The sequence below is a fragment of the Acipenser ruthenus genome, chromosome 39 (genome assembly GCF_902713425.1).
Source record: "Acipenser ruthenus chromosome 39, fAciRut3.2 maternal haplotype, whole genome shotgun sequence".
NCBI lineage: Eukaryota > Metazoa > Chordata > Actinopteri > Acipenseriformes > Acipenseridae > Acipenser > Acipenser ruthenus.
Window position 1 is genome coordinate 5,863,930 of NC_081227.1, and position 16,207 is coordinate 5,880,136.

The 16,207-nt window shown below is 46.9% G+C and overlaps 1 protein-coding gene across 28 annotated transcripts in view; it reads left to right on the forward strand.

Moving 5' to 3' along the window:
- LOC117397143 (pleckstrin homology-like domain family B member 1) overlaps positions 1–16,207 on the forward strand; it is a 74,258-nt gene that overhangs the window by 47,068 nt on the left and 10,983 nt on the right. For 14 of the 28 annotated variants that reach the window (XR_009311128.1, XR_009311127.1, XR_009311125.1 and 11 more), the window contains 13 exons: positions 3,064–3,192; positions 5,491–5,646; positions 6,247–6,357; positions 6,934–7,023; positions 7,792–7,914; positions 9,099–9,215; positions 9,985–10,161; positions 10,682–10,837; positions 11,542–11,658; positions 11,770–11,872; positions 12,480–12,506; positions 13,056–13,317; positions 16,156–16,207. The exon at positions 16,156–16,207 is cut by the window's right edge and continues 39 nt beyond it. Coding sequence is in view for 25 of the 28 variants with exons in the window: in XM_059009813.1 (XP_058865796.1) it covers positions 3,064–3,192; positions 5,491–5,646; positions 6,247–6,357; positions 6,934–7,023; positions 7,792–7,914; positions 9,099–9,215; positions 9,985–10,161; positions 10,682–10,837; positions 11,542–11,658; positions 11,770–11,872; positions 12,480–12,506; positions 13,056–13,317; positions 16,156–16,207 (1,620 nt within the window). In the remaining 3 variants the exon portion in view is untranslated. The remainder of the gene's footprint in view (positions 1–3,063; positions 3,193–5,490; positions 5,647–6,246; positions 6,358–6,933; positions 7,024–7,791; positions 7,915–9,098; positions 9,216–9,984; positions 10,162–10,681; positions 10,838–11,541; positions 11,659–11,769; positions 11,873–12,479; positions 12,507–13,055; positions 13,318–16,155) is intronic. The other 14 variants (XM_059009809.1, XM_059009812.1, XM_059009816.1 and 11 more) reach the window with 11 other exon arrangements.

Below are 16,207 nucleotides of genomic sequence, written 5' to 3' on the forward strand. Positions count from 1 at the left end.
CTCACTGTCTCCCTGTCCTGCACGGTTAGCAGTTTGGTTTTCATAGCCTTGGTGCTCTGTGTTAATGATCCAGCACAGTGCTTGGATCCAGAGCCACTTTGATCAGTTGTCCTGTGTTGACCCCACAGGTCTCTTCTATAAAGAACAGGATATATGGAAAGCAAAGACTGAGCACCTTAGTGGAAGTGGTCAAGCTACTTACAATAATGGCATCATTTTCATAAAAAGCAATTATTGTACCTTTTGACATATTAATAATAATAATAATAATAATAATAATAATAATAATAATAATAATAATATCATATTTAAAGGATGAAATCCTGCAGTATTTGTTAGCAAGTCAGGATTGCAATCTTGAGGGAGGTTGTCTGTCTGGATCATGGTTTCCTAGTTCTGTCATGTTTTCAGTGGATTATGAAGCCACTTCTCTGTTCTGTTCTGTTCTGTTCTGCACTGTATGTGTCTGTGTGCGGAGAGGGACCCTGTCTGGGGGTCTGTGAGGGCTCCTGTCCCTCCAAACCCTCAGAGTGCCTTTTTCTTACTCGCTGAGGAACAATATCTTGGATCAATTCTGCCCTGATGTATGTGGGATTTTAGCAGGGAACTGTTGTATTTTGGTTAATTTGAAATGAGTAAAACAAGGTTGAAGCTGGCGAAATTCTCAATTTTGCTATAGGGTATATTTGCAAAAGCTGTAGTTTTGCTATAATTTAGCACAATGGTATTACTCTCTGTCTGTCAGCCCTACTCCCAAAGCTACAACACAAAAAAAAATATATATATATATATATATATATATATATATATATTATGCTTGAAATGAAGTTCAGTGCCCACGATACAGTATTAGGTGGCTGGTTTATTTTTCTTTCACAGCAGTCTAGAAACTCATTTTAATCTATCAAAAGAGGAAACAATGCCTGAATTAAATCAGTGTGAATAGAGCTCTAGACTGTGCACAGTAAAGCATGGTAAAGCATAGGATAGCATTGGAAAAGCACAGAGACGTATGGTAAATCACATAAAAAACATGGGAAACCAAGGTGAACTGGATAGTGTAACCATGACAAAAGCATGGGAAAACTGCACATTTACTGGGGTAAACTTTGAAAAGGCTCACTGGTTTAAACAACACAGCGAATTGCACCAGTATGCATCACTGGGGGCCAGTGTGAATTCCAGTGAGTCTACATACTGCAGCAACCCGTCCTGCTAAATTACAGCTGAAACAGCTGCAATCCTCCGTAGGGGGAGTGCTCTGTGTACGCGTGGTTGCTTCTTTGTGGGTCTGTGCAGTGCAGTCTCTTCACAAGGACGCTGCACACCTGGGCTGGGGGTGACTCGCGAGCCTCGTCTCCACGGTGGAGGAGAGCTTTGCAGATTGGGACCGGTTTCTCCTCCTCTTCTTCTCCTCTGTCTTCGCTCCACTAACCTCCTTTTAATAACTCCTAGCACGCATCTTCCTCTGCACGCTGTGTGGATTTCACTCGCTCTCTGTGGTCTCTGGGACACTAACAGCATGCCCCGCCCCCCAGTCACGCTGCCCCGCCCCCCAGTCACGCTGCCTTGTGGGACGCACTATCGGGGGTGGGTGGGGGGGGGGTGGGGTGACCCTGAGGGTACAACCCTGTCTGTGTGATGAGCCGCAAGTAATCCATTGCAATCCTGCACCTGCACCATCAAGCAGTGCCCCAGCCTGGTTTATTGCAGTAGAAGGAAGCTGTAAAATCACAGATGAGCACTTTGAAGTAGGTGTTTAACCCTTTCATGCACAAAATATTCAAACTAGTTTTTTTGTAGGTTGCCATGCAGGAAAGGGTTAATTGGTAAAGTGTGGGTCTCTTCTCTTATGTTTGGGGCAGCATGCTAGTTTAGTCTTCTCTGAATGGTGTTGGGACGGTGTTTGGACCCTGGCAGATCCTGTGTGTGTGTGACAGCGAACGAGTCTGTGGGCTTTGCACCTTAACCCTCATTAAATTAACTCCTTAACGACCAATCAAAATCAGAAATCACAATAATGATAAAACTGTTACTCTCCTGTTAAAATAATTTTTCACTTGCCATCTTGCTGTCAATCAGTGGAGTAGCCAGAGCAAGCCGGAGGTTTGGGATTGGACACTGGGAACTCCTGTCCCCCACCCCCTCAAATCCCCTGTTTTAATGCAAACTGCTTCATGATGTTTTAATGACTGCAGGTACAATCACAGGCAAGCTAAAGCCAGTCCACCCAATCTGTAACGAATATAACGTTAATATATCTCTCTTGTTTGCACTGGTGGATGTTGAGGTCAGTCTATTAGAAACTAAAGTCAAGCAGACAAACGTTTCGACAGAATCAGTCTGAACTGGTGAATTGTTACATCACCTGGCACTGAGAGCAATGGCAGAATGATTCCTATCAGTCAACTCTTTTTATTTAATCCTAGTGCCAGGTGAATGGGAGGTCTGCGTTGGTTTAGCAACTGGAAAAAACAGTGTCGAACTACAGGGGAGAAATTCAAATGCAGTAATTGTAATTCATGTGAACGTTTGGATCATCGATCAGATTGCAGAGTTATATTCAAGAGAACTGATTGATTACAAATAAAGTCTGTAATGAAAAAAAACGAAGCCAGGTTTGCTGCTCCAGCAACCTGATGTACACCCTTGAGCTTTTTGAAGAATGTTGAGAATGTTCTTGTGATGGCAATTTAGCCGTTTTAAAACCTGAAACTAGAAAAAAAAACACACCATGTGTTTATATATTATTATCAGTTCTCGACTGTAGTAAGATGGAGACAAAAGTTGCTGCCAAATAAAATTGCTAAAATCTAAATAATAATTAGCTCAGGATTAAACACTGAAGCTTTGTCAGTTCTTGAGTGATTATCAGCAGTGAAGTATGTTATTTACTCTGCATAAGCTGTTTAAATGCCCCCCCCCCCTCCAATCCAAACACCCCGGGTCTCTGGCTGCTCCACTGTTTGGGGGCTCTAACCTCAGTGCTTTGCATGGCGTGGATTTGAGCAGTGTTTTTTTTTTTTTTTCTCTTCTTTTCCTATCCTGGATCGTGTTTTTTAGGAAAGGGCAAATGTTGATGCTGAACGAGAAGCTCTAGAAAGGCTCCAGGACGCTTTCTCTGAGTTGAAGAACCAGCTTCATAACTGCCCCGAGTCACTGAGGGAGCAGTTACAGGACCAGCTCAAAAGGGTCAGTTCTATACACCCCCCCACCCCCTCGCCGAAAACAGAACGGAACCCCTTCAAAACACACCGGGACCATCGGAAACCTTCCTAAACCTCCCTGAAATCTCAAATTCCAGCCACTGAGCTGCTGGGGCAGGCTGAAGCTGCTTCACTTTCAATGAGATATTTGCATAGCACACACCGCCACCCTGTGGCCAAATTGTGGTGCCATTGCATCAAAAACACCTTAAAGGGGAAAATGATTTGCACACAACTACTCATCATCATCGGGAGTAGCTAAATATACTGGTTAGTCTCCCAAGTTTTAATCAAACTGGTTTACAGCCACTGCTGTAATAGACACTGTAGACACCAGTTCATTCTACAGAAAAGCCATTTTGTTTCACTAAATTTCACAGGATGAAAGGACTGGAATATGCAGTTTTTTTCAAACCAGTGTTATCTTGCACTCGGCTGAAAAAAACAGCACTAATAGTCTCCAATCACTGTACAGCTGAAAACTGGCCAATAGGCATTGCTGGAATTTCTGACCAGGCTTCTAACCCCGCCCCCTCCTCCTTACCCAACCTCACCTGCTCCTAACTCCTCCTCCTTTGGCACACGATTGGTCCGCGGCAGGGCACAGGTGGGGGTCCATTGTGTTCTGGCTGTGTGGTAAGGCGTATGGGCTGGTATGGGAGGCTGATTTCTCTCGCTTTTGCTTTTGGCTTCTGCTGGTGTTCTAGTTGTTTGCTTGTTTTGTGTTTTGTGGGTATGACCCCTTCTATTCCATTGTGATTGATTGTTTTATTTTTTTATTTATTCGTTTCAGTTTGGCATTTCCTGCGGTTTGGGGTTCTCTTTTTTTCTTGCATTCAACTACAGTACCATATTTTTGCTGCTGGGTTGTCGTTTTATAATTTTGTTTTTGGTTTGTCTCTTTTGGGACAGCAAAAAAATAAGTGTTTTGCAGGCTTGATTTTTTTTTATTTATTTATTTTTTTCCTGGTTCAGTTCATTACAATGTCATTGTGTTTGTGTTCAGCTGCCACGTATGTTATTTTAATAATGCTCATTTTGTGTGCTGTGGCAGTACTTTTCAGTATTAGGAAGCTGGAAATGCACAGATAAGCATTTTTATATAGGTGCTTAATTATACATGTTGGGAATAAACGTCCGCATGTGAGTGACAGCACATTGAATAAAGACAGGACCGTGGCACTGTGCAGCGAGTGACAGCACATTGAATAAAGACAGGACCGTGGCACTGTGCAGCGAGTGACAGCACATTGAATAAAGACAGGACCGTGGCACTGTGCAGCAAGTGACAGCACATTGAATAAAGACAGGACCGTGGCACTGTGCAGCAAGTGACAGCACAGTGAATAAAGACAGGACCGTGGCACTGTGCAGCGAGTGACAGCACATTGAATAAAGACAGGACCGTGGCACTGTGCAGCGAGTGACAGCACATTGAATAAAGACAGGACCGTGGCACTGTGCAGCGAGTGACAGCACATTGAATAAAGACAGGACCGTGGCACTGTGCAGCGAGTGACAGCACATTGAATAAAGACAGGACCGTGGCACTGTGCAGCGAGTGACAGCACAGTGAATAAAGACAGGACCGTGGCACTGTGCAGCGAGTGACAGCACATTGAATAAAGACTTTTTGACCCACAGCAAGTGGCTTTAACAACGGCTGATGCTCTCTGTATATAAAACAGATGTATTTATTTTGTGCAGCTCTGTTTTTGTATTGCGTTTTCCCACAGAAGCAATGTTAAAGCCAGCTTGCCCTAGGAGAGTTGCAAGTACAATGCTGCAACTAAGAAGATTTCCAGGAAATGGCACCTTTCCCCACTGTGGGAAATTGTACCAGTGCTTCAGTGCTCTGTGATGAAACATTGCCACCATTGCTGTTTAGTCTGAAGTCTGGTTCACACTTCAGTCGTGTGACTGTCTGCCGATCCAAGGGAGACTGGTCTCCAGAGTTGAATTTCTCTCAGCTCTGTCGCATGTCTGGCTCCTTCCTGGTGGTCACAGGACTGAAGTATGAAGCAGCCTTTAATCTCCAAGTGACTTTATAAGCAATGATACGTCAGACTGTCCCAAAACCACCTCCACACTGTGTGGGAGCTGCTCCCCATACTGTCCCTGAGCTGTCTCCTATACTGTGTCGGAGCTGCTCCCCATACTGTCCCTGAGCTGTCTCTATACTGTGTGGGAGCTGCTCCCCGTCATGTTCCCATACTGTCTCTATCCTGTGTGGGAGCTGTCCCTGTGCTTGTTGCCTCATTGCCGCTCTTGTGCTGGCGTCTAGGAAGCAGAGACCTTGGAGTCTGAGACCAAGCTGTTTGAAGACCTTGAGTTCCAGCAGCTGGAGAAGGAGAGCCGTCTGGAGGAGGAGAGAGAGACCATCAGCCAACAGCTGCTGCAGGAGAAGGCAGAGTACCACAGCAACGTGGCCAAGAGGAAGGTAGGGGGGGACAAATACAACTCTGGATAGCCAGACAGCTAGAGATGAGAAATCACCCTCATTCTGCACTGTGTCTGTCTGTCTGTGTCACACAGTGATCTCAACACCAGCCTTGTTTTGCCTTGATCTCCTCCTAACTGTTATTCAAGCCTCTGTAAATCTTTCAGGTCTGAGTAGAATCCCATGAACAGTGGGTTTTCATACACATTTTGAAGCTGTAGAGCAGGGCTGTCCAATCATGGTCCTGCAGGGCCGTTCCACTCCAGCTTTAACAGGTAAAATGATATCATGAGCTGCTTCAGGGTCTGGATGGAGGGTTAATTGGTTCAATGAAAGGATTGAGAACAGGGTTGGAACAAAAAGATGACGTGGAAGGGCCAACCTTGGACCCCTGCTGTAGAGTAACGGAGCCTGAGATTATCAGGACCTGCTGGTGGCCTTATGAAGCTTCCCATAGTAAAAGCATAACACAGTGTAATAAAACCGAGCACAAGGATGGTAAAGCATAGGAAACATCTTTGTGTATTATTTGCTCCCCTGCCTGTTTGCTCCCCTGCCTGCTCGCTCTGTACTGACCCCTGTCGTTTCCTCCCTCCCCAGGAGAAGGTGGCCGCTCTAGAGAGCCAGGCCAGTCAGCTGGGACTGCAGGCAGCCCAGGAGTGTGAGAGACTGGCCAAGGACAGGAACCTGACTGCTCAGCTGCTGCACAAGGTAAAGAGATACCTCCCGCTCCTACTGGCACCCGTGCTGTCACTGCAGTGAGACTCCCATTGCAGAGCAGCTTGAGCCAGTGTAGGTTTTAAATTCTGTGAGCTTAATAATGAGACTCCCCCACTGCATGGCAGTCCAGGTTTTACTTTCAATCTCTGACCTTCATGAGGACCAATGCTTGCACCATTGGTCCCACTGCTATTCAAAGGAGCTCCTGTTTCCCTCCCTCAGGCTGGACTGTGACTGTATTGCATGCTGTAGTCAGATCCCAGCAGTGGAGTTTGCTTTGGGAATAAGATATTGTGCAGAGTCTCTCCATGCTGTTGGACTTTGTAGATATTGTGCAGAGTCTCTCCATGCTGTTGGACTGTGTAGATATTGTGCAGAGTCTCTCCATGCTGTTGGACTGTGCAGAGTCTCTCCGTGCTGCTGGACTGTGTAGATATTGTGCAGAGTCTCTCCGTGCTGCTGGACTGTGTAGATATTGTGCAGAGTCTCTCCATGCTGTTGGACTGTGTAGATATTGTGCAGTCTCTCCTGGTTGCTTTGCTGACCTGTGTGACTGTCTGTTTGCAGGAGAAGGAGAGGCTGGCCAGTCTGGAGAAGAGATACTTCAACCTGACTGGAGGCAGAAGCTTCCCCAAGAGCTCCTCCACCATGAAAGAGGTGAGAGAAAGAGCGCGCTGCCGCCCTCCGCTGGCAGACTCCGGGAATGCACGCAGTTATCTGCTGTCATTCAAATCTGACTTGGAAGGTGGCTGTCCTTCTCTGCTGTATATTGAGCAGAACTGTGGTGTAGTTCCACAGGAGAGTGGGGGAAGACAATAGGAAATCAAGACAGAGTAGCAAAACTTAAGCATGAGTGACACATGCTTCATACTGCTTATTCCACCTCTTATCTGTTCACGTTGACAAACTGTTCTACAGAACTGCTTTTGTTCACAAAAAAAACCCACCTGGGTCTAGTTTTTAAAATTCAAAGTGCATTTCACTGGAATCAGATTCCAGGTTTTGTGGTTATTGCAGTTGTGCACAAGCAATGGCAGTTACTATTCAGACGTTATAAACGTGCCACGGGTCGTGCAGGAGGTTAGAGACGTGGGATGAAGTGTTTTGTAGGACACTCTTACAGCACGAGGCTGTGCGTTCGGTGTGCCGGTGAGCCTGCCTGTGTGCCCTGATGTAAAGTGCAAACCAGAGAAGCAGGTCTTGTAACAGGGTAGCCCTGAGCTCTTCCAGCATGGCATGGGTGTGCTCTGGGTGTCTGTAGCCATCTCCCATTAGAAAGCTTCCCATCCTAAATGAATGATTCAATTCAAATCCGTGTGGTGTGGAGAGTGTAGTCTCTTAATGATTAACATGCACAGCGATGATGATGATGATGATGATGATGATGGCAGCACCGGAGCCTCCTGACCTTTCAACTTTAAACAGGAAGTGCTTCATATCCGCGAGCCTAACGACCTGTTCGAGGAAGCCCACTCCCAGCACCCCCTCCCGGGACTCACTGCTGCTTTGCCTGCTTCATCCTCGCAAATCTGTCCCAAGGTGCAAGAGGTAACCTGACTAACCTGCTTCTGCATGCAGCCTTCTCCCCCCCAACAACTAGACAGCACCTTCCAACGGGACAGCAGACTACCCTGTTGACAATCCCCAAACCAGTCTGCAACAGCACCCTGGCCACAATAAACCAGTGCAGCCATTGCTGGAATTTCCAACAGGGTGATCGAATTGGCAGCGCTCTGGAATCCATGAACATTCCTAAAGAATACCTGCCGTTCCGTTTTTGATATTCCAATTTGAACTCTTCCCTGGAATGTATGAGGTTCTTTCGAAGTCCTCTCTAAAAGGAAACGTTCAGGAGCTGAAAGCCCTAGTCCTGAGACTGCTTCACTGCTCACCTGCACAGAGCTGTGGGTGTGGATGGATGTGTGTGAATGGGGGTGTTGGTGACGATGGTGGTTGTCCCTTTGTGGAAAGCAGCTTGCATGGTGCTGCATGGAGAGTCTCACTGGTGGGATTGTGGAACGGCTGATCTCAATAAGAGCACTGCAGAGCCCTCTTTTGTGACAAAACCTTTTTATTCATCCTGCGCAGATCTGGGCACAGATTCACCAAGCTTGTACTTGCTGCTGTAGCGGGTTGATGAAAGCTGTTAGCTACTGTACAGTCTGCTGCGTTCCTTTTGGACAGTGGATAGAAAGCTTTTATGAGGGCTGTGAGCTAGTGTCTAGCGTACACTACTTACACAAAAAAAGGCACACCACCCTGTAAATATTTCAAACTAGCATTGCATATTAAATACATTTTCTTTTTTTACAAAAAGAAGCCAATAAATTTAAATGAGACGTTTCCACTTTCTCAGTGTCTTCCAGTTGAAGCGTCTGTCACAGTTGAGTGTTTCAGTTCTGGGCGATATTTTTTTTTTCTCTTGGAGTAAAAGCTCAGCGAGTCTTCCACATGCAGGAGCAGCTCTGCATATATCAATGAGTGATGTCGTTGCTGTTCATCTGTGTGTGTGTGTGTGAGGGGAGGGGGTGCGGGGTGTGCGTGTGTGTGTGTGAGGGGAGGGGGTGCGGGGTGTGTGTGTGTGTGTGTGTGGGGGGAGGGGGTGTGTGTGTGTGTGTGTGTGGGGGGGAGGGGTGTGCGTGTGCGTGTGCATGTGCGTATGCTCTGCTCTGCCTGTGTCTCAGGTGTAACGCGTGCTCCCTGTTCTTTGTGCCGCTCTGGCCTGCATGTAGGAGTACATGAAGCTCTCTGACGTGTTTAAGATGTATGGGGACAATCACTGTGATGCCCGCCGCTCCACCACAGCTCAGCTCAGCCTCTCGCTCGCCGTACCTCCAGCTGCACACGAGGTACCTTTAACCCCTTCAAGACCAGACTCACCTACTCAACAGCACATGTCGAATTACTGTTATTATTGTTATTAATAATATTAATAATATTTAGTTCAGTTTTGACTTTTTTAAGTGTTCTTCGTTTCTCAGTTTTGTAACATTTCGTAACCTTTTAAAATAACAGAAGTTAATTAAAGACGGGCAATATGGGCCCTGAATGTGTGCGAAGCTGGTTGTTTTGTGGTGCCAGTTTTTAAAGGCGTTCTGCACCAGAAAGTTATTGCACTTTAATGGTACTGAACTGCACTGTGCCTCCGAGTCGTGCAGGCGCATTACTGCATCTCATTCACAATTAGTTTGAATGTAAAACAATAAATGCCGGTCCCGGGTGCAAATGATCTGGTCCTCAAGGGGTTCATCATGCTGTTCTCATGCTTGCTTCGCTTCTCTCTCTCTCTCTTTCTCTCTGGGGGTGGGTATGTAATTCAATATGGAATCACCATGACAACCTATAAAACTGCTCTGTTAAAATGAAACGGTAGCACTGGCATATCTCTACAAGTTTATTTTAGCATTACCGAGTCCTCAGTTCAGAAGCTGTGCGTACTATCTGACAGGTTAGCTTGGTTATTTTTTATTTGATTATTTAACCTGTTTACTTTGAAAACTCTAATTTCCTCCTGATGACTTTGTATCTCTCTCTCTCTCTCTCTCTCTCTCTCTCTCTCTCTCTCTGTCTTTCTCTCGCATTCTCTTTATCTGCTTCCTGCCTGGGGGGGGAGAGAAGGAGTACGTGACGGTTGGCCAATTAAACGAGATCTTCGGGAGGTCAAAGGTTGAGTCTGCCCAATCGTCCTCCTCCGCTATCCCATCGTTCCACTCTGCGGCTGCTGCCTGCTCCTCCTCCTCCTCGCTTGCCCCTGACCCTCAGTCCAAGGCTATCTCTCTCTCTCTTTCAGCTGAGGTGTGTCTGACTCCATCCCTTTGAGCAGTGGGCTTGTCTGTTTGCAATTTCAAAGAGCTGCGCTTTTGAAAGCTTAGCAAAGCACGCTTAAGGATATGCTTTGTATTAAAAAGTATGGCACATAAACTACAATATATGGAAACTTGTAAAATGTAATATATAGTATAGACATTCCTAAGCATGTGTGCATTTTCTTCTGAAGAGAAATGGGTGCACTGAGCATGCTAATTGAACCCCTCAATTTTTCATGCTGCACTACACTGCATACAAACCACAGTATAATGCATGCCATCATCAATCTGTACATTTGAAGATTGGTGCTGCTTTTATTGTTGATTGTAGATGAAGGCAGAACCTCAGCCACACTACATGTAGATTCATACTATTATTTCTATTTTCTCCATTAACATCCTGTTTCTCCTCTCTCACTCTGTACCCCCCCTCTCTCTCTCTCTCTCTCTCTCGCTCTCTCTCTCTCGCTCTCTCTCTCTCTCTCTCTCTCTCTCTCTCTCTCTCCAAGGCTGCTCAGAGGGGTAGGCCTCAGATCCCTGCTCTTGATTTAGAGCAGTGGTACCGGGAGATCATGGCCTGTGGGGAGGAGTCTCCCTCCTCCTCTCCCCCTCACATCCCCCCTCCTCTGCCGGCCAAATCTCTGTTAGCTCGCAGGCCAGTGCAGGTAAAGCATCTCGCTCTCTCCCTATCTCTCTCTCTCTCTCTCTTGCTTTCTCACTCTATCATTCCTCACTGTAGCGGGAAGGGAGGGTTCAAACTTGAGCGTGCAAGAGTTTAGCAGCTAAACTGAACAGCACTGCGTGTTCATATGCACACTGTGTGTTCATTGGAAGACATTTTTAGTAACTTGAAAAATAAACAGTGCTAATCTGGAACTGGGTTAAATGCTTTGCAGACATGGCCCCTAAACTCTAGTGCTGTTGTTCAGTCACACAAAATATTGACAATTGACCACTGTTCTTTAAAGTTTAAACCATTCGTCCTCTGGGAGAGACATTTCCAGATTCTGCTGCGGTGTGGTGTCTGTTTGGTGTGGTTAAACTCTGTTGCTTGTTCAGGTTTGGATCTGCCCTGTTTGATCACTCAGGCATTCACTCATTCATGCATGTATAAAATTCCATTTCTCCTCATCTATTTTTGACCTTCTCTGTCTCTCTCCGCCTCGGATTGGAGTGTTCTTCAGCATCCAAGACTTCAATACTAGAGATGTATATTAGAGCTATGATGACATTGTTTTGTTTGACTCCTGGTGAATTTAGATTGAAGGAGCGGTAACCATGTGTGTTTTGCGTGCAGCATGTTGGAGTCAAGGGGTCCCCACCCCATATCTCAGTCCAGGACCCCCTCTGACTGTCCCTCTCTCCCCAGATGTACCGCTCGAAGGTGGACAGCGATTTCAGCTCCACGTTGCCAAGCAACAAGACTGGCTCCGCCCCTTCAGCGCAGTACAGCGCCTCAACACTAGGGCGCAGCACCCCCACCAAGGTTAGACGCCACAAGAGAGCCTTTTACAGGAAGCTCGCCCAGAGCTGATGTTTTCAGCACGGCCTTCCCTCACTGTGATCTCACTCTGCTGTTCCCCTCTTTGCTCAACAGGGCCCCCTGCTGGTCTATAACAACACAGGCAGCCTGCCCCGGAACCTGGCCGCTACGATGCAGGACATTGAGACCAAGAGGCAGCTGGCTCTGCAGCAGAAAGGTAAGCGTCCAGTCCTGGGATAGATACTGTAATAGAGGGGAGCACTCCCAGTGCCCTCCCTATTGCACTGCACCAGTTCAACCTGTATGCTGTTGCCTCTGATCTTTAAACACCTGGCTCGCACACCTGTAAACAGCTGATCTTGACACCGTGTATCTCTTTATACTTTTGAACTGCCCTTGACCTTGAAACTGTTACAACTACACCTTTTTAAATAAGGATGTTTGAGGCGCACACTGCAGTCAATTAAACTGCGTAAACTTGGAAGCCATCCACTTGCAGCTTCATACAGGGGTGAATTCTCCATAACTGTTGTATATCCAGAGGTAAGACTATAAAAACATGTCAAGTTCAGCTCAGGCTGTCACCCGTGTTACTGCAGTAATACTGAAAGAAACTTCTCATCCAGTTCTTTGACAGACATTTCAACTAGAAGGATTTAGGATGACATATTCCAGCACTTTCTTGTAGTCTTTGCTGCCTGTAGTTTTGATGGACTGTCCCACTTTATATTTTAACTCTGATGTCTGTCTGTCTGTTTGTCTGTCTGATTCCACCTCCTCTCCTGTCCTCCCCCTACTGTTAAACACCCATCCAAAACTGCCAGACCCCTCCAGCGCAGAGACCCCCAAAGGTAGAGCCATCGCATGCGTGTGTGTGTGTGTTTCTGCATTCATTTATTTTGAAAATATATCTTTACAATTTGTTTTATTAATGCAGACAAATATTCGATTGCTCCTACTCCTGTTTAATGCCACTGCAAACATGCGTAATAAAGTGTAACCCTCAGAGGCGCTTCTTGGATCCTGTGTGGTTTGCTTACACTCGTTCCTGTTCGTTTACGTAAGGCTGGTTTCACAGACCCTGCACTATTAGCTTACCTTAGGTAACATTACCCTTATAAAAGTTTACCATTCTAAAAGCATAGTGCAATAAGGCATGGTGAAAGGATGCTAAAGCATAAGCAATGTAAAGCCCAGAGAGGTATGGTAAAGAATGTTGAAATAAAACAAGGCAAACTATGGTCATTGCAGAGAATAACCATGAAAAAAGAATGGGGGAAAACTGAAAAAAGGGTAGGAAGACTACTCTGGGACGGTGAAAGCAGCCCTTACTCATTTCATGTGAGTTCATTATTCCTTTCCGAGTTGTGTTGCTCTAACCCGGATTGCGCCCCCTGCAGGTCATCAGGTGATCGAGGAGCAGCGGCGCAGGCTGGCCGAGCTGAAGCAGAAGGCTGCAGTGGAGGCGCAGTGCCAGTGGGAGGCGCTGCACAGCTCTCAGACGCACCTCCCCGGGCCGGTGCACCACTCCATCCTGCACCACCGCCCCCCGCAGAGCGGAGAGCCCGCCTACGACACGCTGAGCCTGGAGAGCTCTGACAGCGTGGACACCAGCATCTCCACGGGCAACAACTCGGCCTGCTCGCCAGACAACATGTCCAGGTGAGAGCCTGCGGGTCACACACGGGTCGTGTACGGGCTAGCATGATGCCCTGATCGTCTGGCAACGTGTCCAAAATACATACGCCTGATACACGGGGTAGTACATGGGCCAGCACGGCTTTGTCAGAGCAGACGCCAGTTGAAATGATTATAAATATATATATATATATCTATATATATGCAATTTATCATTGAAAACTTTTTCCAGAAGTCAGTGGGTCGTCATTTTTTCTTTTATTCTTTTCAAGTCTTTCATTTCAAGCACCACACCCCTTTTTAATAAACCCCAACCAGATTGTCTCAATCAGACTCCCAGCCACAGCTCGCCCTGTCATTCCACCCTGATCACAGAATCCGGGCCACGTCTTCGAGACAGCCACACCTAGAGAGAGGGAGAGAGACGGACGGAGTAGAAAGAGAGGGAAGCCAGGAGTATTTTGGACTCCTTTTCTCCACACTTTGTTTCTGTTGTGCTTCCTAACTACTAAAGCACCTCTGGGCCCAGTGAGAGAGAGAGAGAGAGAGAGAGTTTGTTTCTGCAGAGTTGTACGGCCAGGGAGGGAGAGAGGATACTGGAGTTTTGATCGTGTGTCTGTTTTTTTTTGTTTGTTTTATTCATTTTTTTTAAATCCCTTGGAATGAAAATGAATGCAAATCGACTTAATTCAGTAGGAAGCTGGTAAGTTGCAAGTTGTCGTGTGTGTGTGTGTGTGTGTGTGTGTGTGTGTGGTGGGTCCTTGCATGTGCGCATATTTGTGTGTGTGCGTGCGTGTGTGTGTGGAACAAGGTAGTTATGGGTCTTGGACTTTTGTCCAGGTGTTTAAACAACGCTGTAAAATACCTCAAGAGAATAATGGTGTTCAGTCTTCATTTTTATCTAAGCGATAAGAGGGATTAGCCTTTGCTAGGTAAGGGATTGTCGGCACTGCCCTGTCTGTCTGTCTGTCTACAGGGTAGGTATAGCACTGGAATGGATTCAGAGCCTGTCACAGGAGAGGAACTGAATCCTCTGTCTGTCTATGACAGTTCTATGTGAGTTTACTGTGTCCTGTGTGTTAACGAAGGAGTACTTATCACTGACCACGCTCCCTCCCTTCCAGTCCATCCACTTCTGTTTCTTGTACCTGACATTGGGCTGCACCTTTCTGCCTGTAACTGAGCGTGACACAGCTGGGGCACACAAGCCAGATGCTGTATGTAATTAAATGTATGTATCAGTGATGCGGGGAGCGGAGAGGGGGTTGCACACGTGGCTCTAGTTACGACAGCATGTGTTTCAGCCGAGTCTCAAATGATCCCAGAGAGAGGAATCCAGGGTGGATGTGAAGAGGCATCGACTTCAGAGTCCAGCAGCACGCCGCAGCTTCTCTTAAAGGGACAGCGCGCCTTTTTCCTGCCAGACAGGGGTCGGAGCCTGTTTCTCCAGCGGCACTGCAGACCTAAAGCCCCAGGCGCGTTGTGCTGCTGTGTCCTGCACACTGCATGAGAAGGGAGAAGTCATTCGGCAAGCTTCAAGACAAAAATAGCACAAGATATTACTGACCTTACCACCTTGGAGAGGCCCTTCCAGTAGAGGTGCTTTGCTTGGGGTTGGATTCCTGCAGCTCCTCCTCCTCCTCCCTCTCGCTCTGGATTTCGTTAGGCTGCAGTAATCAAGACTCCCAGGCACAGGGACAGTCCCGGGGGAGTGCGGAGCACAGGGGGCTGTCGCTCACCCAGCCAGACTCCAGCTCTTCACTGTGTGGGTACTCTGATGTGTGGAGGTCTGCCCTCGTGCCTTTGAAGAATTGTGCTGCAATTATTGAAGTGATTGCTATTTTTAAATGGTGGGGTGGGTGGTTAACTTCAGTGGACTTCTACTTTTGAAATGAGTGGCTGTGTGTGTGTGTGTGTGTGTGTGTGTGTATGTGTGTGTGTGTGTGTGTGTGTGTGTTGAGCAGGTATCAGGCTGGGTGCTTGCTCTGAGATGGGGAGATGTTTGTGTTTGGTGTGTGTGTATCTGGAGCAGGTATCAGGCAGGGTGCTTGCTCTGAGATGGGGAGATGTTTGTGTTTGGTGTGTGTGTGTGTGTGTTGAGCAGGTATCAGGCAGGGTGCTTGCTCTGAGACGGGGAGATGTTTGTGTTTGGTGTGTGTGTGAGTGTGTTGAGCAGGTATCAGGCAGGGTGCTTGCTCTGAGACGGGGAGATGTTTGTGTTTGGTGTGTGTGTGAGTGTGTTGAGCAGGTATCAGGCAGGGTGCTTGCTCTGAGACGGGGAGATGTTTGTGTTTGGTGTGTGTGTGTGTATCTGGAGCAGGTATCGGGCAGGGTGCTTGCTCTGAGACGGGGAGATGTTTGGGGTGACGCACGGCTACACAAAGAGATCCTGTTGACTGAACAAACAATGGATGACGGGAAAGAGCGGCTTAATCATTGAGCTCCAGTTCATTTTGACAGCGGGGGGGAGGGGGGGAGGAGGAGGAGGAGGAAGTGTAAACAGTGTTTTTACAAAGAGCAGGAGAGTGTTTGTGTGTGGTGTAAACTCCAGCTCCACGCATAGATGCATAGACCTACAGCAGTGGCAGTGAGATATAGAGAAGGAAGCGACTCAAACCTTGAGGTCACATTCATGGGCTCTTATAATCACGTGTACATTACACTTTGTTCCAAGACTTTTTATTCTAGATCCAATTCAATTGGGGCTTCAGTTTGAAACAATCCTTTCTGGGAGTGAAATAAAAATGGGTGCAATAAACAGATGGATCTTGGAGCGCTGCCTACTTTAGATCTGATTCCCAGCAGGTTTCTGGTCGTGTTGAATTGAGGGTGGAGGTGTTGTGTGTTTTTGTCTCCCTGCAGTGCCAGCGGCCTCGACGTATCCAAGATCGAGGAGATGGAGAAGATGCTGAAG